The sequence below is a fragment of the Pristiophorus japonicus genome, chromosome 18 (genome assembly GCF_044704955.1).
Source record: "Pristiophorus japonicus isolate sPriJap1 chromosome 18, sPriJap1.hap1, whole genome shotgun sequence".
NCBI lineage: Eukaryota > Metazoa > Chordata > Chondrichthyes > Pristiophoridae > Pristiophorus > Pristiophorus japonicus.
In genome coordinates this window covers 89983513-90011115 of record NC_091994.1, presented here as the reverse complement: position 1 = coordinate 90011115, position 27603 = coordinate 89983513, and the positions used below count along the sequence as shown (strand labels likewise).

The 27603-nt window shown below is 51.9% G+C and overlaps 1 protein-coding gene across 6 annotated transcripts in view; it reads right to left on the bottom strand.

Annotated features, from left to right (window-relative positions):
* The window catches only part of LOC139228860 (Golgi integral membrane protein 4-like), a 78546-nt gene that overhangs the window by 20667 nt on the left and 30276 nt on the right, over positions 1 to 27603 (bottom strand). For 2 of the 6 annotated variants that reach the window (XM_070860318.1, XM_070860319.1), the window contains exons 2-7: positions 25661 to 25735; positions 15327 to 15376; positions 10288 to 10341; positions 7269 to 7419; positions 5274 to 5356; positions 1379 to 1540 (exon numbers count right to left, since the gene is read on the bottom strand). In XM_070860318.1, the coding sequence (XP_070716419.1) occupies positions 1379 to 1540; positions 5274 to 5356; positions 7269 to 7419; positions 10288 to 10341; positions 15327 to 15376; positions 25661 to 25735 (575 nt within the window). The other 4 variants (XM_070860320.1, XM_070860321.1, XM_070860322.1 and 1 more) reach the window with 4 other exon arrangements.

The following is a 27603-nucleotide window of genomic DNA, read 5'->3' as shown; positions in this document are numbered from 1 at the left end:
ATGCAAGAGGGCAGAATTAGAGGAATACAGATATCTTGGGGGGTTGTGGGGCTGGAGGAGATTACAGAGATAGGGAGGGGCGAGGCTATGGAGGGATTTGTAAACAAGGATGAGAATTTGAAATCGAGGTGTTGCGTAACCAGGAGCCAATGTAGGTGAGCAGTGATGGGTGAGCAGGACTTGGTGTGAGTTCGGACACGTGCTGCTGAGTTTTGGGTGACCTCAAGTTTACATACGGTAGTATGTTGGAGGCCAGCCAGGAGTGTGTTGGAGTAGTCAAGTCTAAAGGAAATAAAGGCGTGGATGAGGGTTTCAGCAGCGGATGAGCTGGGGCAGGGACAGAGAAGGGCGATGTCACGGAGGTGGAAATAGGCGGTTTTAGTTATGCTGTGGATATGCGGCCGGAAGCTCATTTTAGGGTCAAATATGACACCTAGGTTGCGGACAGTCTGTTTCAGCCTCAGACAGATGCTAGGGAGAGGGATAGAGTTGGTGGCTAGGGAACGCAGTTTGTGGCGGGGACCAAAGACAATGGCTTCGGTCTTCCCACTATTTAATTGGAGAAAATTTCTGCTCGTACAGTACTGGATGTCGGACAAACAGTCTGACAAGTTAGAGATTAAGGAAAGGTTGAGGGAAGTGGTGGTGAGGTTGCGCTGGGTGTCGTCAGCGTACATGTGGAAACTGACGCTGTGTTTCCGGATGATGTCACCAAGGGGCAGCATATAGATGAGAAAGAGGAGGGGCCAAGAATAGATCCTTGGGGGACACCAGAGGTATCGATGCGGAGGTGGGGAGAGAAGGCATTGGAGATGATTTTCTGGCTACGATTAGATGAATAAGAATGGAAGCAGGCGAGTGCAGTCCCACCCAGCTCGACGATGACTCCTTGCTGCGAAAGTCACGAGTACGGCCTGCAGTAATTTCCTCGTCTCCTCTCTGTGCCTTTGGGGCGGGGTGACCTGGCCTTGGCTTCACTGCGTGGACACAGGCCAGCGACCTGGCTCAGCCCTCAGCCTTGCACTGCCTTGGATACTTCTCCAGAGGAGCACTGCGAATCCTGGCCAGGCCACCATTGCAAATCCTGGACTGGTCAAACCTCCACCGGTAAAATGAGAATTTATTCCAAAAACAAACCAGCAATGTGTGTGATTCTTCCTTCAAATGGTTCTCATTAATAATTTCATTGACATTACCCAAAATACTTCAAGCAGGGCAACTCCCAACTTTCTGAGCTGTGGGATTGTGTTGGGATTACAGTGCTGGCAATAGAAGGACCCCCCAGAGCTTCAGATCGTCTTTCATATTTATGTCACTCAACTAATCAGTAAATCTGAACTGAAATTTTACAGGAAGCTTTGTCTTAAATTAGCTGCACCTTCTGTTCAGTGACCTGTGTCTGGCTGCTGTCAGGACCCCGGGGTAGCTCCTGCCGTGCCTGATTCTGTTCTTGATGTATGGCTGGATTCAGTCCAGGATTTTTGAAACTTGGCATTTCTTGGAGAGCTTCCTTCAGCTGCCTGAACTCTTGCACCTGGGCCTGCGGAGCGAGTCAGAATTAAAAGCAGAATGCAAGTGAAACAGTCGGTACCTGACGGGGATTGTGCAGCGAGGGGATGAGGCCAACGAGGGCACGCAGCAAGAGCAGGGTCAGTGTTCATCGCTGGATTAAATACAGATCACAACATGTGACGTCATTCAGTGAATGAGTGCAGGGCATCCAGACTAGGGTCCATTCCCTGGATCCAGGCCAGGTTACCTAACCAGCACACATCGGCAAAACTGGGAACAGGAAGGGACACTGGCAGTGTTGTAATAATTACAAGACGGCACAGAACCCTAATCCCGCACCCAAACCCTAACCTCGCACCCTAACCCTAACCTCGCACCCTAACCCTAACCCCGCACCCTAACCTCGCACCCTAACCCTAACCTCGCACCCTAACCTTAACCCCGCACCCTAACCCTAACCCCGCACCTAACCTTAACCCCGCACCCTAACCCTAACCCCACACCCTAACCCTAACTCCGCACCCTAACCCTGCACCCTAACCCCGCACCCTAACCCTAACCCCGCACCCTAACCCTAACCCCGCACCCTAACCCCGCACCCTAACCCTAACCTCGCACCCTAACCCTAACCTCGCACCCGCAGCCTTACCCTAACACCGCACCCTAACCCCGCACCCTAAACCCGCACCCTAACCCTAACCCCGCACCCTAACCCCGCACCCTAACCCCGCAACCTAACCCCGCAACCTAACCCTATCCCCGCACCCTAACCCTATCCCCGCACCCTAACCCCGCACCCTAACCCTAACCCCGCACCCTAACCCTAACCTCGCACCCTAACCTTAACCCCGCACCCTAACCCTAACCCCGCACCCTAACCCTATCCCCGCACCCTAACCCCGCACCCTAACCCTAACCTCGCACCCTAACCTTAACCCCGCACCCTAACCCTAACCCCGCACCCTAACCCTATCCCCGCACCCTAACCCCGCACCCTAACCCTAACCCCGCACCCTAACCCTAACCTCGCACCCTAACCCTAACCTCGCACCCTAACCCTAACCTCGCACCCTAACCTTAACCCCGCACCCTAACCTTAACCCCGCACCCTAACCTTAACCCCGCACCCTAACCCTAACCCCACACCCTAACCCTAACTCCGCACCCTAACCCTGCACCCTAACCCCGCACCCTAACCCGAACCCCGCACCCTAACCCTAACCCCGCACCCTAACCTCGCACCCTAACCCTAACCTCGCACCCTAACCTTAACCCCGCACCCTAACCCTAACCCCGCACCCTAACCCTAACCCCGCACCCTTACCCTAACCCCGCACCCTAACCCTAACCCCGCACCCTAACCCTAACCCCACACCCTAACCCTAACTCCGCACCCTAACCCTGCACCCTAACCCCGCACCCTAACCCTAACCCCGCACCCTAACCCTAACTCCGCACCCTAACCCTGCACCCTAACCTCGCACCCTAACCTTAACCCCGCACCCTAACCCTAACCCCGCACCCTAACCCTAACCCCGCACCCTAACCCCGCACCCTAACCCCGCACCCTAACCCTAACCCCGCACCCTAACCCTAACCCCGCACCCTAACCCCGCACCCTAACCCTAACCTCGCACCCTAACCCTAACCTCGCACCCGCAGCCTTACCCTAACACCGCACCCTAACCCCGCACCCTAACCCCGCACCCTAACCCTAACCCCAACCCCGCACCCTAACCCTAACCCCGCACCCTAACCCCGCACCCTAACCGCCCACCCTAACCCTAACCCCGCACCCTAACCCTAACCCCGCACCCTAACCGCCCACCCTAACCCTAACCCCGCACCCTAACCCTAACCCCGCACCCTAACCCCGCACCCTAACCCCGCACCCTAACCCTATCCCCGCACCCTAACCCTAACCCCGCACCCTAACCCTAACCCCGCACCCTAACCGCCCACCCTAACCCTAACCCCGCACCCTAACCCTAACCCCGCACCCTAACCCCGCACCCTAACCGCCCACCCTAACCCTAACCCCGCACCCTAACCCTAACCCCGCACCCTAACCGCCCACCCTAACCCTAACCCCGCACCCTAACCCTAACCCCGCACCCTAACCCCGCACCCTAACCCCGCAACCTAACCCTATCCCCGCACCCTAACCCTATCCCCGCACCCTAACCCTATCCCCGCACCCTAACCCTATCCCCGCACCCTAACCCTAACCCCGCACCCTAACCCTAACCCCGCACCCTAACCCCGCACCCTAACCCTATCCCCGCACCCTAACCCTAACCCCGCACCCTAACCCCGCAGCCTCACCCTAACCCCACAGCCCCACCCTAACCCTATCCCCGCACCCTAACCCTGACCCCGCACCCTAACCCTGACCCCGCACCCTAACCCTGACCCCGCACCCTAACCCCGCACCCTAACCCTAACCCCGCACCCTAACCCTAACCCCGCACCCCGCTTGTTCTGAACTTCATTAACGGGGAGTCGGTCTTTATCCAGCCCGTCAATTCCCTTTTTATTTCAAACATCTTGATCAGATCACCCCTGAACCCGAGGAAATAGAACGTGAGGTTCCCAGTCTCTCGTCAGACCTGTCCCTTCAGCACAGGGGTCACCCGGTGAATTCCTGGTGCAGCGCACAGCTGGAAGCTGCAACTAATGTTCACCCCATCCTCCACTGGGATAAACTGCTCCACACACAGGGCCGTTCTACCGACAGCTGGAAGATTAAGCGACAGGCCAGCATCAAACACAGTCTGCATTAGAAGAGCACATCCAAGATGTCAGAACATTTGCTGCCGGCTGTCACAGAACTCTGGCCGAAGCCCAGGGCAGCGAAGCCAGTACGCACAAGTCACCAGCTAAAAATAGCTCAGGTGCAGCCCTAACACAACGAGCCCGGAGGCACAGCTATACCGATTGGACAGAATATCAGAGATTTAAGAGGATTTTGCCAGGACTGGAGAATTTTAGCTCTGAGGAAAGATTGGATAGGCTGGGGTTGTTTTCCTTGGTACAGAGGAGGCTGTGGGGAGATTTAATTGAGGTATATAAAATTATGAAGGGTCTAGATAGAGTGGATAGGAAGGAGCTGTTTCCCTTCGCAGAGGCGTCAATGACCAGGGGGCATAGATTTAAAGTAATTGGTGGAAGGAGATGAGGAGAAACGTTTTCACCCGGAGGATGGCGGGGGTCTGGGACTCACTGCCTGAAAGGGTGGTAGAGGCAGAAACTCTCACCACATTTAAAAAGTACTTGGATGTGCACTTAAAGAGTCAAAACCTACAAGGCTATGGACCTAGTGCTGGAAGGTGGACACGATGGACCGAATGGCCACCTTCTGTGTCATAATTTTTCTTTGATTCTATGCCGGACTCTATCGGCAGCAGGGCTGAGATGCATTTCTAATCTTCCCGCAAACAAGATTTACACACCAATTAATCACTTGCTCCAATCAATACGTAGATGACAAGTGGCCGCAATCGCCTCGCTGTGCATTACTCTCCAGTCACTCACTCCCACTCTGTTCTGACACTTCAGCATCATTCGCAAACCAGAGGGAACGAGCCCTCCGGTACAGAACTCTCCTTGCAGCCTTCTCAACACAAGCGCATGAATGCACATGAATCTTCAAAAGAAGCACATCGAAACAACGTTTGAGAACCTCGGAGTTGGGGGGGGGGGTGGGGGGGCAATGGGCATCTAAAGGGTTAACGAAAGCTGCCCGATGCACAGGCCCGTACCTGCGCCTCCGTGAGCTTCAGGTGGATGTCCTGGTGGGCCTTCCGCAGTTGCTTGCTCTCATGTTTCAGCTTTAAAACGTTATCTGTGAGAAGAAACGCAGTTACAGCAATTAACTGGAGCCAAAAAATCCAACACAGCCAAGAGAAGAGAATGGACCAGATAACAGTCTGAGCGCCCAATACAGAAATTACACCGAGCTGGGAGATGGAGCGTGTGCTTGAGAGAAAGAAGCGAGAGAATGAAGAGAGAGAAAAACATAAGAACATAAGAAATAGGAGCAGGAGTAGGCCGCTTGGCCCCTTGAGCCTGCTCCGCCATTCAATAAGATCATGACTGACCTGATCATGGACTCAGCTCCACTTCCCCGCCCGCTCCCCATAACCCCTGATTGCAGAGAAAAGGCAAGAAAAAGCAAAGAAAGAGAAGAGAGAAGAGAGAAGAGAGAAGAGAGAAGAGAGAAGAGAGAAGAGAGAAGAGAGAAGAGAGAAGAGAGAAGAGAGAAGAGAATGTGAGTTTTTTCCCCCCTTTGTATTCTGACTTAAGAAGAATGAGGCCGTCCTCAAAAGACAATGCCTCAACAGACAATTACTCCAGCTTTTTGCACTGGACCTTGAAAAAGTTCAGTTGCTACATGGGAAGCACACCATCTCCGTCAAGATCCATACAGCAGAACCAGTACTCAATATTGCTTGATGTATTTTTGCCTTCTTCCGAAATCAAAAAGTCTGCGGGCTCAATTTTCCCCAGTGATTTGCGCCTTTTTTTGGAGCACGCTGCTTTTTTTGTCCTAAGTTAAAGGGGGGAAGATGCAGCTGCAGCTGGACTGGCACCGGCAAGGGGCTCGGGGCGGCGAGCAGGACCGGCTTTAATAATTGGAGGTAAGTTGCTGCAATATATTTTAATGTGTTTTTAAATTGATGCAATGTGCTGGGAGCTGGCTGTATGTTTCGCTTTGCAGCCTCAGCTCGCATTGTCTCCCTGATTACCATGGCAACCCGATCTTTTTGGCACAGGTCAAGGCTCCACCCCCAAAACTAAAGGACAGGTTAGGCTGCGCCAAAATGAAGAAATCCAACGGGGAAACTTGGAACATTTTTTTTTTTGCCGTACTTGGACCTTAAAAAACGGGTGTAACTCTTCAAGTATGCCAAAAAAAATCTTTGGGGAAGATTGAGCTCTAAATAACTAACTTTTCATTCTTTTGGAACTTTTCTGTGCCTCATAACTGCTTCAGATAAGATTCTTTCTATTATTCTACCAGAAATAGCATCATTGTCTTACCAGATCTTTCTGATCAATGGCGAGGTCATGGACAGTGTCACGTTCCCTGAATTTACAATCGATCACAGAAAAGTGATCAAAGGAGAAAAATTCACGAGCTGATTAATGTCCTCTTCAAATAAGGCTAGGCTGGTTTTCCTAATTTCTGTACAAGTTATACACTCTGTCCGTGATCTGTTTACTGTGTAAAATGTCCTCTGTATGACCATGGTAACATATTGAGAGAAAAAGAGTGTGTGAAAGAAAGAATGAGAAGGAGATGAAAGAGAGAGAGGAAGAGTGTGTGAAAGAGTGAAGGGGAGTGAAAGAGAGCGATTGAGAGGAAGAGAGAGAGAGAGAGAGAGAGAGAGAGAGAAAGAGAGGAGTGTGTGAAAGAACACGAAGGAGAGTGTGAAAGAAGGAGTGAAAGAGGAGAGAGAGAGAGAGAGAAAAGGAGAGAGAGAGAGAGAGAGAGAGAAGGAGAGAGAAAGAGAAGGAGAGAGAGAAAGATAAGGAGAGAAAGAGAAAGAGAAGGAGAGAGAGAGAGAAAGAGGAGAGAGAAAGAGAAGGAGAGAGAGAAAAAGGAGAGAGAGAAAGAGAAGGAGAGAGAGAGAGAGAGAGAGAGAACAAACACACTGGAAATACATTACAATACGTTGTGCCAGAGATGAGTATATATCGCTCCAAGGCCCAGGGTCCCGAGAGCTGCGATGAATCAGATGCTTCCCACGTACTCTGTAAGCTGCTGATCTCTAGCTCCTTCTGCTGGTGAAGCTGCAGATAGCGCTGGTTGTGGGTCTCTGCTGCCTTCCGGTGCTCGAGTCTCAGGTTGTTGTGCTGAAGCTGCAGATTCACGAGCTGTTTCTTTATTTCATCGTGCTGGTTCTGTAAAAGCAGTGGTCAGGGTCAGGGTCAGGGTCAGCTCTGTGCTCAGTACAAAGGACTTTACTGTAATAGTGTCAGCCGTGACTCAGTGGGCAACATCCTCGCCTCGAGTCTGAAGGTTGTGAGTTCAAGTCCCACTCCAGAGACTGGAGCACAAACACCAGGCTGACACTCCAGTGCAGTGCTGAGGGAGCGCTGCACTGTCAGAGGTGCCGCCTTTCAGATGTGACGTTAAACCGAGGCCCCGTCTGCTCTCTCTTTTGGACGTAAAAGATTCCACGGCACTATTTCGAAGAGCAGGGGAGTTATCCCCGGTGTCCTGCCCAATATTTATTCCTCAATCAAAATAACAAAAACAGATTATCTGGTCATTATCACATTTCTGTTTGTGGGAGCTTGCTGTGCGCAAATTGGCTGCTGCTTTCCAACGTTACAACAGTGACTACACTCAAAAAAGTACTTTTCATTGGCTGCAAAGTGCTTTGAGACATCCGGTAGTTGTGAAAGGCGCTATATAAATGCAAATCTTTCTCTTTTTTTTTAAACAGGGCCGTAAACATCAGCCTCTTGGGGTCAGTACAACATACACAGCTCAGGGACAGTAAAGGTCAGACACAGAAATAGGGCTCAACCGGTCCCATCACAGATAGATGTCAAGTCAGCTGATCTTATTGGTCAGGAACCCAATAACTGGCCTGAGTTAGGCGGGGGGAGAAAGGTAATCAGGCCAGGGGCACAACTCCTGAGCAATGTTTCAGTGACCCTTGCTGGGCGCTGTGTGCAAGGGCAGGACCAGACTGGTCGGTGACAGCCAAGCACTGAACACTCATCGTCTGTAGACTCACGCAGCACGAACGGCCATTTGGGAGAGGTGGGGGGTGGGAGGAGGGAGAAAGAGACAGAGGCGGGGAAACAGAAAGAAGACAATGGATGAGAATGTGAGAAAGCGCAAAAATGAGTGGGAGAGCAGGAGGGATGGGGGAGAGGGAGGGTGGGGGGGGGAGAAGAGGGGGGGGGAAGAAGAGGAGGGGGGGGAAAGAGAGGGAGGGGGGGGGAAGAAGAGGGAGGGGGGGGGAAGAAGAGGGAGGGGGGGAAGAAGAGGGAGGGGGGGAAGAAGAGGGAGGGGGGGAAGAAGAGGGAGGGGGGGGAAGAAGAGGGAGGGGGGGGAAGAAGAGGGAGGGGGGGAAGAAGAGGGAGGGGGGGAAGAAGAGGGAGGGGGGAAGAAGAGGGAGGGGGGGAAGAAGAGGGAGGGGGGGAAGAAGAGGGAGGGGGGGAAGAAGAGGGAGGGGGGAAGAAGAGGGAGGGGGGGAAGAAGAGGGAGGGGGGGAAGAAGAGGGAGGGGGGGAAGAAGAGGGAGGGGGGAAGAAGAGGGAGGGGGGGAAGAAGAGGGAGGGGGGAAGAAGAGGGAGGGGGGAGGGGGGGAAGAAGAGGGAGGGGGGAAGAAGAGGGAGGGGGGGAAGAAGAGGGAGGGGGGGAAGAAGAGGGAGGGGGGGAAGAAGAGGGAGGGGGGAAGAAGAGGGAGGGGGGAAGAAGAGGGAGGGGGGGAAGAAGAGGGAGGGGGGGAAGAAGAGGGAGGGGGGGAAGAAGAGGGAGGGGGGGAAGAAGAGGGAGGGGGGGAAGAAGAGGGAGGGGGGGAAGAAGAGGGAGGGGGGGAAGAAGAGGGAGGGGGGAAGAAGAGGAGGGGGGAAGAAGAGGGAGGGGGGAAGAAGAGGGAGGGGGGGAAGAAGAGGGAGGGGGGAAGAAGAGGGAGGGGGGAAAGAAGAGGGAGGGGGAAGAAGAGGGAGGGGGAAAGAAGAGGGAGGGGGAAAGAAGAGGGAGGGGGGAAGAAGAGGGAGGGGGGAAGAAGAGGGAGGGGGGAAGAAGAGGGAGGGGGAAGAAGAGGGAGGGGGAAGAAGAGGAGGGGGGAAGAAGAGGGAGGGGGGAAGAAGAGGGAGGGGAGGAAGAGAGGAGGGGGGAAGAAGAGGGAGGGGGGAAGAAGAGGGAGGGGGGAAGAAGAGGGAGGGGGGAAGAAGAGGGGAGGGGGAAGAAGAGGGAGGGGGGAAGAAGAGGGAGGGGGGAGAAGAGGGAGGGGGGAAGAGGGAGGGGGAAGAGGGAGGGGGGAAGAGGGAGGGGGAAGAGGGAGGGGGGAAGAGGGAGGGGGGAAGAGGGAGGGGGGAGAGGGAGGGGGGAGGAAGAGGGAGGGGGGAAGAGGGGGTTGAAGAGGGAGGGGGGTGAAGAGGGAGGGGGGTGAGAGGGAGGGGGGGGGGAAGAGGGAGGGGGAAAGAGAGGGGGGGGAAGAGGGAGGGAGGGGGGGAAAGTGGGGGGGGGGCGGGGAAGAGGGAGGGAGGGGAGGAAAGTGGGGGGGGGGGGAGAGGGTGGAGGGCGAGGGGGTGGAGGGCGAGGGGGGGGAGGGCGAGGGGGTGGAGGGGGAGAGGGAGAGCGACAAAGCAACAGGGAAAATGACGAGTGAAGAAACAAGATTGAGATTCTGCCATTCAAAATATTGAATAAAGGGTTTTGTGATGGAAGCAAGAATCTGTGCTGATTTGTCACTCTGTAAGTTATCACCCGTTATCCCTCAGAATCACCACTGCTCCAGCTAATGAATCGGGCACAGGCAATGGCTGGTGTCCATGCAACACTGTCTCACTCAGCACCAGCCCCGTGCCTGAAGTTTGTGGGATACAAAGCAGCTCCTCACCCTCCTACTTCCCATAAGTGAATAAACTATCCAAAGAATCCCTGAACTATCTCCCCGCCATCCCCCGCCCCCAAGACACTCAGTGGGACCCACCCTATCCAGGCCCCGATCAAATTGACCAAAATGGTTTGTCCTTCATGGACAGATGCAGATTTGTTGCTGGCTCCAGTAACTGTGGCACTGCTCACCTTCAGTATCTTATGCTGTGAACTGAGAGCCCCATAGCGGTTCATGGCATCTTGCTGCAAGAGAACGAAACAGAGAGAGTTTAGCCCCCTTGTGCCAAGGCACAGTAAAACAACAGACCTGTGCTGCACGGTGCACAATGCACCTCACACTGCGCACAGAATCCCGTCACAGCATGTGGTCACTCACAGTCACATTCTCCCTCGCGCAGCTTCAAGACCACTCCCCCCCCGGACCCATCCCCTCCCCCCCCCCCACCCCGGGCAAGTTTCCCCCTCTCCCTCCGCCCATTCCCTCCTGGCCCGCCCCCGTCCCCCTCCACCCGTTACCCCCACCCCCACGCCCCCATTCCCCCATGGGCCAGTTTCCCCCCCTCCCTTCGCCCATTCCCACCTCCCCTCCCACTCAGCCCATTCTCCCCTGGGCCATTCCCCCCCCCACCCCTCACCCGCCCCCTTCCACTCCCCCCACGCCCTGTTTTCCGTTCTCCCGGGCCTGCTCCCCCGTCAGCCCACCCACCCCCCCCGGACTCACTCCCCCTCCCCCCCCACTCCCCCCAGGCTCACTCTACCCACCTCCCAGGTCCGTCTTCCATCCCCCCGGGCCTGCTCCCCCTCAGCCCATTCCCCCCTGGGCCCACTCCCCCCACCTCAGCCCACTTCCCCCCTCCCTCTGCCCATTCCCCCCTCCCCCTCCCCCTCTGCCCATTACCCCCTCGGCCCGTTACCTCCCCCCACAATCAGCCTGCCCCCCCCCACCCTTCCTCGGCCCCACCCCTCTTCAGCCTGTTTCTCCCCCCTCCGCCCTCTTCCCCCCTCCTCGTCCCATTGCCCCCCCCCTCAGCCTGCCTTCCCCCCACCCCCATCCCATTCTAAATCAGCACGCATCCTCACATCGCACGCAGTCTTTCCTGAGCTACAATCCAGTGTGGGGCTACACACCAGAGCAAATACCCTCTGGTCGACAGTACAAAGGTCACCAATTCAGCTATTGTGCCTTCACATAAACTCAACTGTTCAAAATTCTCAGTAAAGGAATTTTATTTGAAAGTTCTCACAGTCTGATCTGTGAACAGAATCCGTAAACTCTAATCGGTTGAAATCTGAAGTGAATTCTCGTACTGTTCAGTATCGTAGTCTGAATTGGTGACACTCTCGTCTGATGTCGGAGCTCCAATATGGATCGGAGTGCAAAATCTGGGCTGAAACTTGAGTACAGTACTGAGAGAATGCTGCATTGACGGAGATGTTGTCTAGAAGTAGACCGTTCAGTCTCTCGAGCCATTTCCGCCATTCAATTAGATTATGGCTGATCCGCATCTTAACTCCATCTTACTGCTAGGGGGATCAAGGGGTATGGCGAGAAAGCAGGAATGGGGTACTGAAGTTGAATGTTCAGCCATGAACTCATTGAATGGCGGTGCAGGCTAGAAGGGCCGAATGGCCTACTCCTGCACCTATTTTCTATGTTTCTATGTTTCTACCCGCCTTGGCTCTGTAACCCTCAAACCTCTTGTGCAACAAAAATCTACCAATCTCCATTTTTTTATTTTCAGTTGACCTCCTGCCTCAACAGCCTTTTTTGGGGGGGGGGGAGGGGGAAGCGTTCCAGATTCCCACTACCCTTTGTGTGAAGAAGTGTTTTCTGACAGCTCGCCTGAACAGCCTAGCTCTAATTTTAAAGTTATGTCTCCTTGTTCTAGACACCCCCATCGGAGGAAATAGTTACGTTTCTAACGAAATCATCAAATTCTTTAATCATCTTTAACACCTAAATTAGATCACCCCTCAATTTCCTGTATTCAAGGAACCCAGTAAATCATTGACATTTCCAGCACAGGAGGAGGCCATTGCGGCCCAGCGTGTCCGCGCCGGCCGACAAAGAGCTACCCAGCCTAATCCCACTTTCCAGCTCTCGGTCTGTGGCCCTGCAGGAAACTGCACTTCAAGTGCATGTCCAGGTACTTTTTAAATGTGGTGAGGGTTTCTGCCTCTACCACTCTTTCAGGCAGTTAACTCTTTTGTCGCCGGTAAGATAAGACATTGAACTGGTTCCACCTGTCTGATCAGGTATACATGGTGCTACTGAAGGAGAGGGAATTCTCCTGATGTCCATGGAAATATTTCTCTCTCAGCCAACATCACCAAAACAGATGAACTGGCTACATCTCATTGCTGTTTGTGGGATCGTGCTGTGTCCCAACTGACTGCCATGCTTGCCTACAGAACAGTTGTTGCACCACAGTAGTTCAGTGCATGTGAAGCACTTTGTGATGTTTGAGACACATAAAACATTGCATAAATACAATTGGATTTTCAATACTGTCCTAATCTGTACTGACCAATGACAACACTGTCCAGCCCCTCCATACAGTCCACACATCATCTCAAACACACAGGGCTAATACCTACTTATTTCTGTGGCAAATGTAAACTCTTCTCAATGTTCACATTTTAACATGAAGTGAATATATTCACAGAATCTAGCAGCCCAGAATAGAGTCTACACTGCAGCCACACATCCCTCCCCCAAAACCACATCTGGCAGTGACCGATGTTTAGGTGAACGCCCGGCATTGAAACTGCTGCCTGAACTGCAATCCCAAACCAACCCCTACTCCCACCATCGCCCCCTCCCCACCACCCCCACTGCGCCCCCCCCCCCCACTTCCCCCGCATCCCAACTGCAACTGTAGATCCAACCACAAGCCCTAATCCCATAAATCCCATCACAGCCCCAAATCCGGGCGCAGGCCCTGCCCCGGCCTATCAACCATGTTTGGCCAGAAATATCTCAAGAGCCAATGACAAAGAGCGGTGCAGGGGGTCGGGGGCTGGGGGGGGGGGGGGGGGACGGGGGGGAAGATCCCTGCGACCTCAGGATGATTGTGAGGATGTGTGAAAAGAAAGAGAGAGGGAAAGAAACAAGGACTGACTCCGAGGTTTCAGGTTACTTGCTGATGGTTCTATCCCATGACTTACTGGGAAGCGGACGATGGGAACGCCTTTTGTGTGTCAGGATAAACACGAGCGCACAAGAATAACGACAACAAACAGCACAGCCTTGTGTTCCTCTGCTACGGCCCAAAGAGCACAGCCATTATTGGCAGACAAACTCGACACCCCAGCACGCAAAGAGCTTGCAGCACAGAATCCAGGCTACACAAGGGACCAATGTTACACACCAGGACTGATCCACTCCCCTCAGATCAATAATCCTGCCTATCGGAGAGGCTGCCAGCGAGCCCAGTAACATCACCAATTCCGTAGTGTATTGGTCTGTGGTTACCCTTCAACAAACCACAGCACAATCTTACAATCCCAGGACATTTGCTCCAAAGGCCTGGATTTATTTCTGCTACAGGGACTCCGCTGAACAGCAGCCAAGTGCCTTTTAATGTTATTGCTCTCAACAGACATTTCAGGCACTTTGTGCAGCCTCCCAAAAATGGAATTTACTTCAGTGTAAAACAAGCCCAGTGAGCAAAGAGGCAGCCAAAGCAGAGAGAGATTGAACAGTTCTGGGCCGGCTGGAGATTCCTCCAGTTCGAGGGGTTGCAGCCGTTTGTAGTACCACTGTCTATCGTGCAGAGCCTTGAGTCAGCAGTGTGTGACAGCCCCCTGGTCATCCCTTACCCCCCGCAACCACCCTCCTCACCCTCTTCCCCCCCCCACCCCCGGTCACCCCTGCACACCTCCCCTCCGCTCACACCCCTCCTCCCCCCTACCCCAACCATCTCACCCTCCCACCCTGCTGCCCACCCCCCCACCCCCATCCCCGGTCACCCCTGCTCACCTCCCCTCCGCTCACACCCACCCCCTCCCCCATCTCCCAACCATCTCACCCTCCCACCCTGCTGCCCCCCCCCACCCACGTCACCCCTGCACACCTCCCCTCCGCTCACACCCCCCCTCCCCCCTCCCCCAACCATCTCACCCTCCCACCCGGCTGCCCCCCCCCACCCCCATCCCCGGTCACCCCTGCTCACCTCCCCACCGCTCACACCCCCCCCCCACTCCCCATCCCCCAACCATCTCACCCTCCCACCCTGCTGCCCCCACCCCCCCCCCGGTCACCCCTGCTCACCTCCCCCTCTGCTCACTCTCTCCCCCACGCCCCCCTTCCCCCGCTCACACCCTCCCCCCACCCCTCACCCCCTCCGCTCACTCCCCTCACACTCACCCCCCTCTGCTTGCTCACTCACCCACCCCTGCAACCCCCCCAACCACCCTGCTCACCTTCCCCCCGGTCACCCCTCACCGCCCCACCCCTCTCACCGCCCCCCCCCCCCCCACCCCGCTCATCGCCCTCCCAGCCCCCACTCTCCCACAAACAAAGATACCTCATATCCGGTCAACGAGAAAGACCAGTGGAATAAACAGGACCAAAACCAGAAGTAGCTCCAAAAGCAACAATGGGCTCCGCCTGCGACATCTCAGCTTCTGACTGCAGTTTAGCGGGACCCCAACCACTGATTAAAATATACACACAGCTCCCTCCGTGCCCTCTCCATTATAAAACCCCTGACGTTTTACATTGCACCACTGGGGTTTCACTGTGTGGAATTTTATGTGGACAACCAACATGGTGGATAAACCAGCCTCTTGACATACTAGGAAGCTGAGCTCACATACCCGGCTCACAAACTAGATTAAAAGAATCAGCGTGGCTTCAGCATTCTCGCTGTCTGAAATCAGAATGTGTGAATCCTGGGACAGTACAGGAGCAGTGCTCACCCTGCACACCAAACTTCAACATCCTCCCTGTAATAAACAGAGCTCAGCACTCTCAGCAACGGGCCAGTTACTGTGGGTTGAATGTCTCCGGGAGCGTTATGATACATCGATGTCCCTCGAGTGTCAGATTCAAGCAAGGGCACGATGCAGGACACGGCTGTGGACCAGAGTCGGCGAGAAGTGAGCTAAATCAGGAAGTGGGGGTGGGGCCTGCAGACTGCAGGAAGCGGAGGGAAGTGACGAGAGGTCATTTTGAGACGAGGAGCTCTAGAATTCAGGAATGACAGAGTAAAGTCGTCACTGACCTTCTCTTTGTTCAATGACTCCTGAGCTTCCAGTTTATACACGAGGAAATCTGCAGAGAGGGGCGAGAACATGAGAATGAATTTACATTCAATCAGTAACAGGAAGAGCCTTTTAATATTCTAAACATTATGCAAACAGTCGCCAATATTCTTACAGCATTGCAGAGTCACTACCCTGCAGAACAGCTGCTGGGAGAGAGATTGCAGGGGGGCGGTTGCGGGGGCTGTAAATGGACAGGAAGCCAGTACCCTGCGCCACATTGCTGATCCCACCGAGACCCAAGGCACTTCACAGGAGCGTTATTGAAGAAAGAAAATTGACACCTAGCCAAAGGAGATATTAGGACAGGTGATCAAAAGCTTGGTTAAAGAGGTAGGTTTTCAGGAGGAGAGAGAGAGAGGCGGAGAGGTTCGGGGAGGGAATTCTAGAGCTTAGGGCCCAGGCAGCTAAAGGCACGGCCATCAATGGTGGGGAGTCTCTTTACAATGGAACCACTGGTCGAACGGTCAGCCAGTGAATGCACTCGAGGGCCTATCATTGATTGGTACGTAATTAGACACGGAGCACACAGCTGAGTGGGGGAGTTGAAGTCACAAGGAAGTGACTGTATAAAATAAGAGTGTGAGGTAGACAAGAAAGAGGCAACATGGGCTCTGAATGGGTGCTGTGGACAGTCCTCACTGTAAACTGGTGCCGGTCCAACTGGGTATGACACAGAATTTTACAGCAAGAAATAGGCCATTGGGCCAACTAGTCTGTGCCGCTGTTTATGGTCCACACCAGTCTCCTCCCACCAAACTTCATCTCATCCCATCAACATATCCCTCTATTCCTTTCTCCCTCATGTACATATCTGGCTTCCCCTTAAATGCATCGACACTATTCGTCTCAAACACTCCCTGTGGCAGCAAGTTCCACATCCTCACCACTCCTGGGTAAAGAAGTTTCTCCTGAATTCCCTATTGGATTCATTAGCGACTATCTTGTATTTATGACCCTTAATCAGACGGATTTACAGTCCATGCACTGGCAGCCGAGAGGCACGGGAAACTTTCCCATTGGTCTTTCAGATGCCGACAGACCTGTTGCATATTCCCAGAACTTCCTGTTGCAAAGAGCGAAACGAACAGACTTACAGCCTGAAATAGAGTGTCCTTCACACTCCAGTCAGTAGCAGCAACAGGCTGCTATTGGTTGTGTTGTGGGCGACCAGAAAGCACGGAACGATCATTTAACACACGAACTGGAACACAGAAAATAGCCGGGAGGAAACGCAAGACATTTCTCCCCCTGCCCAACACAGTGAGGTCTGAACTTCACTGTTTGCCGGCCTTCCTCAAACACGGATGCAGCCCAGGGACCGCTGGCACAGGAAAGGAAAGGAAAGGGCTTGCATTTATATAGCGCCGTTCACGACCTCACAACCCAAAGCGCTTCACTGATAATGAAATACTTCTGAAGTGTATCACTGTTGGGAAATGCGACAGCCTATTTACACACAGCAAGATCCCATTATCAGCAGTGAGATAATTATTTTTTCCAGTGATGTTGATTGAGGGGAACATACTGGTCAGAGCATCAAGAGAACTACGTTAGTCTTCTTCGAAATAGTGCCATAGCATCTTTTACGTCCACCTGGGAGAGCAGACGGGGCCTCGATTTAATGTCTCATCTGAAAGACGGCTCCTCCGACAGTGCAGTACTCGCTCAGTGAAATGTCAGCCTGGATCTTGTGCTCGAGTCTCCGGAGTGGGGCTTGAACCCACAATCTTCTGACACAGAGGTGAGGGTGCTACCCACTGAGCCACAGCTGACATGTACTGTCAAGAGACCGGATGAAAATACTGACACAGTCCCAGAGACCCCTACAAATATTAATACATAAAAACATAGAAAATAGGTGCAGGAGTAGGCCATTCGGCCCTTCGAGCCTGCACCACCATTCAACACGATCATGGCTGATCATTCAACTTCAGTACCCCACTCCTGCTTTCTCTCCATATCCCTTGATCCCTTTCACCATAAGGGCCACATCTAACTCCCTTTTGATTATATCTAACGAACTGGCCTCAACAACTTTCTGTGGTAGAGAATTCCACATGCTCACAATTCTCTGAGTGAAGAAGTTTCTCCTCATCTCGGTCCTAAATGGCTTACCCCTTATCCTAAGACTGTGACCTCTGGTTCTGGACTTCCTCAACATTGGGAATATTCTTCCTGCATCTAACCTGTCCAATCCCGTCAGAATTTTATATGTTTCTGTGAGATCCCTTCTCATTCTTCTAAATTCCAGTGAATATAAGCCTAGTCGATCCAGCCTTTCTTCATATGTCAGTCCTGTCATCGGGAATCAGTCTGGCGAACCTTCACTGTACTCCCTCAATAGCAAGAATGTCCTGCCTCAGATTAGGAGACCAAAACTGTACACAATATTCAAGGTGTGGCCTCACTAAGGCCCTGTACAACTGCAGTAAGATCTCCCTGCTCCTATACTCAAATCCTCTCGCTATGAAGGCCAACATGACATTTGCCTTCTTCACCGCCTGCTGTGTTTCAATGACTGATGTACCATGACACCCAGGTTTTGTTGCACTTCCCCTTTTACTAAACTGTCACCATTCAGATAATAATCTGCCTTCTTGTTTTTAACCACCAAAGTGAATAACCTCACATTTATCTACATTATACTGCATCTGCCATATATTTACCCACTCACCTAACCTGTCCAAGTCACCCTGCAGCCTCTTAGCATCCTCCTCATAGCTCACACTGCCACTCAGCTTAGTGTCATCTGCAAACTTGGAGATATTACATTCAATTCCTTTGTCTAAATTATTAATGTATATTGTAAAGAGCTGGGGTCCCAGCACTGAACCTTGCGGTACCCCACTAGTCACTGCCTGCCATTCTGAAAAGGACCTGTTTATTCCTACTCTTTGCTTCCTGTCTGCCAACCAGTTCTCTATCCACGTCAGTTCATTACCCCCAATACCGTGTGCTTTAATTTTGTGCACTAATCTCGTGTGTGGGACCTTGTCAAAAGCCTTTTGAAAGTCTAAGTACACCGCATTCACTGGCTCCCCCTTGTCCACTCTACTAGTTACATCCTCAAAAAATTCTTGAAGATTTGTCAAGCATCATTTCCCTTTCATAAATCCATGCTGACTTGGATCGATCCTGTCACTGCTTTCCAAATGTGCTGCTATTACATCTTTAATAATTGATTCCAACATTTTCCCCACCACCGATGTCAGGCTGACTGGTCTATAATTCCCTGTTTTCTCTCTCCCTCCTTTTTTAAAAAGTGGGGTTACATTAGCTACCCTCCAGTCCATAGGAACTGATCCAGAGACCATGGAATGTTGGAAAATGATCACCAATACACTCCCAAGAGCCCATGTTCTGAAGGAGAGAGTCAGCTACCCAAAGGAGAAGTGTTAGGGTGGGGGAGACAGAGGAGTGGGGGGGGGAGCGGGTGAGATGGGGGAGACAGAGAGGAGGCAGGGAAGGGGAGAGGGGGAACAGAGGGGCGGGGGCAAGGGGAGGCAGAGGGGCGGGGGCAAGGGGAGGCAGAGGGGCGGGGGCAAGGGGAGGCAGAGGGGCGGGGGCAAGGGGAGGCAGAGGGGTGTATCTGATTGACAGGATGTGACCAGTGGTGTTCCCAGGGGTCTGTACAGAAGCCTCAGCTTTTCACCATATTTATCAATGATTTGGATGAAGAATATCTGAATTTGCAGATGATAGGTTCGGACTACAGTAAATTGGGGCGATGGGAACAGCATACAGACAGAATAAGTGAGTGAGGAAAACTGTATTAGATGGAGATCAATGTAGGGAAGTATTGTAGGGGATCATTCAGCAGAAACATTATTTTTTTAAGTAAATTTAAAAAATCTCCGTGAAAGATTGTCAGATCCCGAATTATTCCCATTTCTGAAGCTGCTCCAAGTTCGCCCCGTCAGTGAATCCTGGAATAAAGGACAGTCAACTAAATTCAACGCACATCAAACCTATGGCAGTTATGTGACCCTTTTAAAGTCTTTTGACTCTCTCTCAGGGTAGAAAGTCACACAAGCTGAAATATGATCACATTTACCTGTGTGAGTAGACAAGGGTTGTTTCAATGCAAGGCCACGCTTGTACTGTGGTAACGGTATTTAATGCAGGTGTCCACAGGGTGGTGCCACACTGCGGTGTCACCTCATTCACTGGAACGTGTGTTAGTCACCCAAAAACCTGCTCAATTTTTGTTTGTAATGTAAGACCACAGGAGCAGTCTTGCCTCTTTGTTCCCGACAGTCAAACACACTCCACCCAGATGTAGACATAACAACTGTCTCTGTTCCACATTACGATCCTATAATTTCACAGCTATTTTTAAACATAATAAGTGAATGTCAGCAATAGCAACCATTCACTGTGAATCCGGGTTGCACCGAAAAGCCAGCGGACAGAGACAATGGCAAGCTGGCTTCTTCTCCAGCACATTTGCTCACATATCCCACATTGCTAAAGGAACAGATGCTCAATGGGCACCGTCTCTCTCTCGGGTACAGTTCCCTGGGCACCGCATCTCCCTGGGGTACAGTTCCCTGGGCACCGTCTCTCCCTGGGGTACAGTTTCCTGGGCACCGCATCTCCCTGGGGTACAGTTCCCTGGGCACCGTCTCTGCCTGGGGTACAGTTCCCTGGGCACCGTATCTCCCTGGGGAACAGTTCCCTGGGCACCGTATCTCCCTGGGGTACAGTTCCCTGGGCACCATATCTTCCTGGGGTACAGTTCCCTGGGCACTGTCTCTCCCTGGGGTACAGTTCCCTGGGCACTGTCTCTGCCTGGGGTACAGTTCCATGGGCACTGTCTCTGCCTGGGGTACAGTTCCATGGGCACTGTCTCTGCCTGGGGTACAGTTCCCTGGGCACCGTCTCTCGATACGGTTCTCTGGGCACTGTCTCCCGCTGGAGTACCGATCTAGAGGTGTTGACTGCACTGGAGTATGTTCCCCGGGCACTGAGCCACATGGGTACAGGTTCCAGGGGCACTGACTCACGCTGAGGTATGGTTCTCTTGTGGCCATGTGAGAGTCTATATAGGGAGTGTCAGCAGGGCATTCACCATGGGTGTATCACAGACATGCCTGCTCCCGAGGGGGGAAATAGAGTACGAGAGGAAGCTTGCAGGGAACATAAAAACTGACTGCAAAAGCTTCTATAAATATGTGAAGAGAAAAAGATCAGTGAAGACAAATGTAGGTCCCTTGCAGTCGGATTTAGTTGAATTTATAATGGGGAACAAAGAAATGGCAGACCAATTGAACAAATACTTCGGTTCTGTCTTCAAGAAGGAAGACACAAATAACCTTCCGAATGTACTAGGGGACAGTGGGTCTAGTGAGAAGGAGGAACTGAAGGATATCCTTATTAGGTGGGAAATTGTGTTCGGGAAATTGATGGGATTGAAGGCCGATAAATCCCCGGGGCCTGATAGTGTGCATCCCAGAGTACTTAAGGAAGTGGCGCTAGAAATAGTGGATGCATTGGTGATCATTTTCCAACAGTCTATTGACTCTGGATCAGTTCCTATGGACTGGAGGGTATCTAATTTACACCACTTTTTAAAAAAGGAGGGAGAGAGAAAACGGGTAATTATAGACCGGTTAGCCTGACATCAGTAGTGGGAAAAATGTTGGAATCAATCATTAAGGATGAAATAGCAGCGCATTTGGAAAGCAGTGACAGGATCAAGTCAAAGTCAGCATGGATTTATGAAAGGGAAATCATGCTTGACAAATCTTCTGGAATTTTTTGAGGATGTAACTAGCAGAGTGGACAAGGGAGAACCAGTGGATGTGGTGTATTTGGACTTTCAAAAGGCTTTTAACAAGGTCCCGCACAAGAGATTGGTGTACAAAATCAAAGCGCATGGTATTGGGGGTAATGTACTGACGTGGATAGAGAACTGGTTGACAGACAGGAAGCAGAGAGTCGGGATAAACGGGTCCTTTTCAGAATGGCAGGCATTAACTAGTGGAGTGCCGCAGGGCTCAGTGCTGGGACCTCAGCTCTTTACAATATACATTAACGATATGGATGAAGGAATTGAGTGTAATATCTCCAAGTTTGCAGATGACACTAAACTGGGTGGCGGTGTGAGCTGTGAGGAGGATGCTAAGAGGCTGCAGGGTGACTTGGACAGGTTAGGTGAGTGGGCAAATGCATGGCTGATGCAGTATAATGTGGATAAATGTGAGGTTATCCATTTTGGGGGCAAAAACACGAAGGCAGAATATTATCTGAATGGCGGCAGATTAGGAAAAGGGGAGGTGCAGCGAGACCTGGGTGTCATGGTTCATCAGTCATTATTGAAGGTTGGCATGCAGGTAGAAACATAGAAACATAGAAAATAGGTGCAGGAGCAGGCCATTCAGCCCTTCTAGCCTGCACCGCCATTCAACGAGTTCATGGCTGAACATGAAACTTCAGTACCCACTTCCTGCTTTCACGCCATACCCCTTGATCCCCCGAGTAGTAAGGACTTCATCTAACTCCCTTTTGAATATATTTAGTGAATTGGCCTCAACTACTTCCTGTGGTAGAGAATTCCACAGGTTCACCACTCTCTGGGTGAAGAAGTTTCTCCTTATCTCGGTCCTAAATGGCTTACCCCTTATCCTTAGACTGTGACCCCTGGTTCTGGACTTCCCCAACATTGGGAACATTCTTCCTGCATCCAACCTGTCCAAACCCGTCAGAATTTTAAACGTTTCTATGAGGTCCCCTCTCACTCTTCTGAACTCCAGTGAATACAAGCCCAGTTGATTCAGTCTTTCTTGATAGGTCAGTCCCACCATCCCGGGAATCAGTCTGGTGAATCTTCGCTGCACTCCCTCAACAGCAAGTATGTCCTTCCTCAAGTTAGGAGACCAAAACTGTACACAATACTCCAGGTGTGGCCTCACCAAGGCCCTGTACAACTGTAGCAACACCTCCCTGCCCCTGTACTCAAATCCCCTCGCTATGAAGGCCAACATGCCATTTGCTTTCTTAACCGCCTGCTGTACCTGCATGCCAACCTTCAATGACTGATGTACCATGACACCCAGGTCTCGTTGCACCTTCCCTTTTCCTAATCTGTCACCATTCAGATAATAGTCTGTCTCTCTGTTTTTACCACCAAAGTGGATAACCTCACATTTATCCACATTATACTTCATCTGCCACGCATTTGCCCACTCACCTAACCTATCCAAGTCACTCTGTAGCCTCATAGCATCCTCCTCGCAGCTCACACTGCCACCCAACTTAGTGTCATCCGCAAATTTGGAGATACTACATTTAATCCCCTCGTCTAAATCATTAATGTACAATGTAAACAGCTGGGGCCCCAGCACAGAACCTTGCGGTACCCCACTAGTCACTGCCTGCCATTCCGAAAAGTACCCATTTACTCCTACTCTTTGCTTCCTGTCTGACAACCAGTTCTCAATCCACGTCAGCACACTACCCCCAATCCCATGTGCTTTAACTTTGCACATTAATCTCCTGTGTGGGACCTTGTCGAAAGCCTTCTGAAAGTCCAAATATACCACATCAACTGGTACTCCTTTGTCCACTTTATTGGAAACATCCTCAAAAAATTCCAGAAGATTTGTCAAGCATGATCTCCCTTTTACAAATCCATGCTGACTTGGACCTATCATGTCACCATTTTCCAAATGCGCTGCTATGACATCCTTAATAATTGATTCCATCATTTTACCCACTACTGAGGTCAGGCTGACCGGTCTATAATTCCCTGCTTTCTCTCTCCCTCCTTTTTTAAAAAGTGGGGTTACATTGGCTACCCTCCACTCGATAGGAACTGATCCAGAGTCAATGGAATGTTGGAAAATGACTGTCAATGCATCCGCTATTTCCAAGGCCACCTCCTTAAGTACTCTGGGATGCAGTCCATCAGGCCCTGGGGATTTATCGGCCTTCAATCCCATCAATTTCCCCAACACAATTTCCCGACTAATAAAGATTTCCCTCAGTTCCTCCTCCTTAATAGACCCTCTGACCACTTTTATATCCGGAAGGTTGTTTGTGTCCTCCTTAGTGAATACTGAACCAAAGTACTTGTTCAATTGGTCTGCCATTTCTTTGTTCCCCGTTATGACTTCCCCTGATTCTGACTGCAGGGGACCTACGTTTGTCTTTACTAACCTCTTTCTCTTTACATACCTATAGAAACTTTTGCAATCCGCCTTAATGTTCCCTGCAAGCTTCTTCTCGTACTCCATTTTCCCTACCCTAATCAAACCCTTTGTCCTCCTCTGCTGAGTTCTAAATTTCTCCCAGTCCCCAGGTTCGCTGCTATTTCTGGCCAATTTGTATGCCACTTCCTTGGCTTTAATACTATCCCTGATTTCCCTAGATAGCCACGGTTGAGCCACCTTCCCTTTTTTATTTTTACGCCAGACAGGAATGTACAATTGTTGTAATTCATCCATGCGTTCTCTAAATGTCTGCCATTGCCCATCCACAGTCAACCCCTTAAGTATCATTAGCCAATCTATCTTAGCCAATTCATGCCTCATACCTTCAAAGTTACCCTTCTTTAAGTTCTGGACCATGGTCTCTGAATTAACTGTTTCATTCTCCATCCTAATGCAGAATTCCACCATATTATGGTCACTCTTCCCCAAGGGGCCTCGCACAATGAGATACAGCAGGCAGTGAAGAAGGCAAATGGTATGTTGGCCTTCATAGCTAGGGGATTTGAGTATAGGTGCAGGCAGGTCTTACTGCAGTTGTTCAGGGCCTTAGTGAGGCCTCACCTGGAATATTGTGTTCAGTTTTGGTCTCCTAATCTGAGGAAGGACATTCTTGCTATTGAGGGAGTGCAGCGAAGGTTCACCGGACTAATTCCAGGGATAGCTGGACTGTCATATGAGGAGAGACTGGATCAACTGGGCCTGTATTCACTGGAGTTTCGAAGGATGAGAAGGGATCTCATAGAAACGTATAAGATTCTGATGGGACTGGGCAGGTTAGATGCGGGAAGAATGTTCCCGATGTTGGGGAAGTCCAGAACCAGGGGACATTGTCTTAGGATAAGGGGTAAGCCATTTAGGACTGAGATGAGGAGAAACTTCTTCACTCAGAGAGTTGTTAACCTGTGGAATTCCCTGCCGCAGAGAGTTGTTGATGCCAGTTCATTGGATATATTCAAGAGGGAGTTAGATATGGCCCTTATGGGGATCAAGGGATATGGAGAGAAAGCAGGAAAGGGGTACTGAGGGAATAATCAGCCATGATCTTATTGAATGGCAGTGCAGGCTCAAAGGGCCGAATGGCCTACTCCTGTACCTATTTTCTATGTTTCTGTTTCTATGCCCTGTCCAAGCACTTCCAGCAGGAGACGCAGGTTAATGATCAGGAACGGGAATACTGGCTGATTTTCTCTCCCTGCCGACCACAACGCGTTTGAACCCAATTGTCATGTCTGCGCTCCTCCCCCAGCATAGTAACAATAAATAGGAGCAGTAGTAGGCCATTCGGCCCTGCACCACCATTCAATATGATCATGGCTGATCCTCCATCTCAAAACCATATTCCCGCTCTTTCCCCATACCCCTTGATGCCTTTTGTTTCTAGAAATCTATCTATCTCCCTCTTAAATATATTCAGTGACTTGGCCTCCACAGCCTTCTGTGGTAGAGAATTCCACAGGTTCACCATACCTCAGAGTGAAAAAATTTCTCCTCATCTCGGTCCTAAATTTCCTACCCCGTATCCTGACTGTGACCCCTTGTTCTAGACTTCCCAGCCAGGGGAAACATCCTCCCCACATCCAGTCTGTCCAACCCAGTCAGAATTTTATACGTTTCAATGAGATCCCCACTCATTCTTCTAAACTCTAGTGAATACAGGCCTAGTCGACCCAATCTCTCCTCATACAACAGTCCTGCCATCCTAGGAATCAGTCTGGTGAACCTTCGCTGCACTCCCTCTCTGGCAAGTATATCCCTTCTTAGGTAAAGAGACCAAAACTGCAGTGAGCTAACTCAGCCTAGGCCAGCAATGGATCACGGCACCTTGCTGGGCTCCAGGACTCAGTATCACCATGGGTACGGGATTAAGGGAGTTACCCTTGGGCAGAATTGGGCAGCCCGCATTCAAAAAACTAAAAAGCTGAGGCTTTTGGTTTGTGATGTAAAATCTGTGCTTATTGCAGAATTAATAAATAGCGAACTGAACCGAACAATGCAGGAGTGAGGGGTTCGTACCAGCGTGCGAAAGGCCACCCAGGGGAAGGAACACTGCCCGGGGAGAAGCAAACAGAGCGGCTAACCTTCTTTTGTCTTTTTGTGCTCCCCTCGTTCCTTCTGCAAGGAGCGCTCCAGCCTGGACCGATGCTCGTACACCACTGTAAACAGAAACAGATGTGACAGATCATTCCACACAATCCTCCATTTCCTGAGGTTCGGAGCACTCCGCACGCAGCAGTGGGACATTTGCCACCTCTCCGACTGCAGCCGCGCAAGGATTCAGCCAATCAGCACCCGCTGCGGCGACCTCCAGACATCGCCTCCTCTCATTTCCACTCACGTTCATTTACTCCTGGACTGCTTCAAGCAAGGTGTGAGGGGGAGGTCGGCGAGAGCAAGGGGGGGGAGGGAGGGAGGGGGAGGTCAGCGAGAGCGAGGGAGGGAGGGGGAGGACAGAGCGATCGAGGGGGTGGAGAGGGGACCTACAGAGAGAGCGAGGGAACGGAGAGAGCGAGCGAGGGAGGGGAGGGCAGGGAGAGGAAGGGAGGAGGAGGTGGAGAGGGGACGAGGGAGGGAGGGTGGGAGTGGGTGGAGAGGAAGCGAGGGAGGAAGGGGAGGACGGAGAGCGTGAGGGAGGGAGAGGGTGGAGAGGAAGCGAGGCAGGGAGGACAGTGAGGGAGGGAGAGGGGGCGAGAGAGGGAGGGGAGGACAGAGAACAAGGGAGGGGTTGGAGAGTGAGAATGTGAGGGGGAGGGTGGGGGTGGAGAGCGAGGGAGGGAAGAGAGTGGGAGGGAGAGGGTGGGAGGGAGAGGGGCGGCAGAGAGCGAGGAAGGGAGAGGGAGCGAGGGAGTGGGTGGAGAGCAAGGTAGGGAGGGGGCGGGTGAGGGAGCGAGGGAGAGGATGGGAGGGAGAGGGATGGCAGAGAGCAAGGGATGGAGAGGGAGCGAGGGAGAGGGTGCAAAAGGAGGGAGGGAGAGGGCGGGTTAGGGAGCGAGGGAGAGGATGGAGGGAGGAGGGAGAGGACGGGTGAGGGAGAGAGGGAGGGAGGGGGATAATAGAGAGCGAGGGAGGGAGAATGCGCAAGAACAAGGTGCGGACAAGAGGGTGTTTGTGTGAGAGCGAGAGAGAGCATTTGAGATTGGGGGAAGAGAGTCAGAAATGAATGAGGAAGGAGAGTGGGAAACGAGCGGAGATGGAGAGGGTGGAGAGAGCAGCGTGGGCTGTATTCACAGTACAACCTTGACTGGGGGAACAGAGTGGTTTCCACAACACTCAGCTCACTGACTCAATGCTCACTCACTCATTACATGAAAAGGGTTGCAGCTTACTTCCCTGGACATCCCCTTATCAGAGTTTGAGCAATTTGCAGAACGCAGTAGTTTCCTTTTACACCAACCTGCTGCTGCAGTGCATTGATGCTGACTGATTTAGTCGGGTCGAGTATCTGGACAACACTTTTGGAATCGTTGGAAAATACCTGAAGAGCGGAACATGCATTTCAACGCGTGAAGGGGTGCCGTGGGAATGAGCCACACATTTACTGTCGAGTTGGGCAGTGGGCTTCAGTGATGGTGCAGGGAGCGAGAATAATGTATTACATTCTGGGAATTTCAGGAGAGTATTTGATAACAGGATGAAGCCACTCGACCCAACAAATCACAGAACGCCACCTCCTCCTCCTCCTATCCACATCCTTCCGTCATCCCAGCCAAAACACTGCTGCCCGTACCTAACTCGCACCAAGTCCCGTTCACCCCTGTGCTCACTGACCTACATCAGCTCCCAGTACGGCAACGCCTCGATTTTAACATTCTCATCCGTGTGTTCAAATCTCTCAATGGCCTCACCCCCACCCCCCCCCCCCCCACCCCCCATCTCTGTAACCTCCTCCAGCCCTATATCCCCACCAAGATCTCTGCACTGCTCCAATTCTGGCTTCTTGCATATTCCCGATTTTAATCATTCCACCATTGGCAGCCATACTTCAGCTGCCTAGGCCCCAAGCTCTGGAATTACCTCCCTAAAC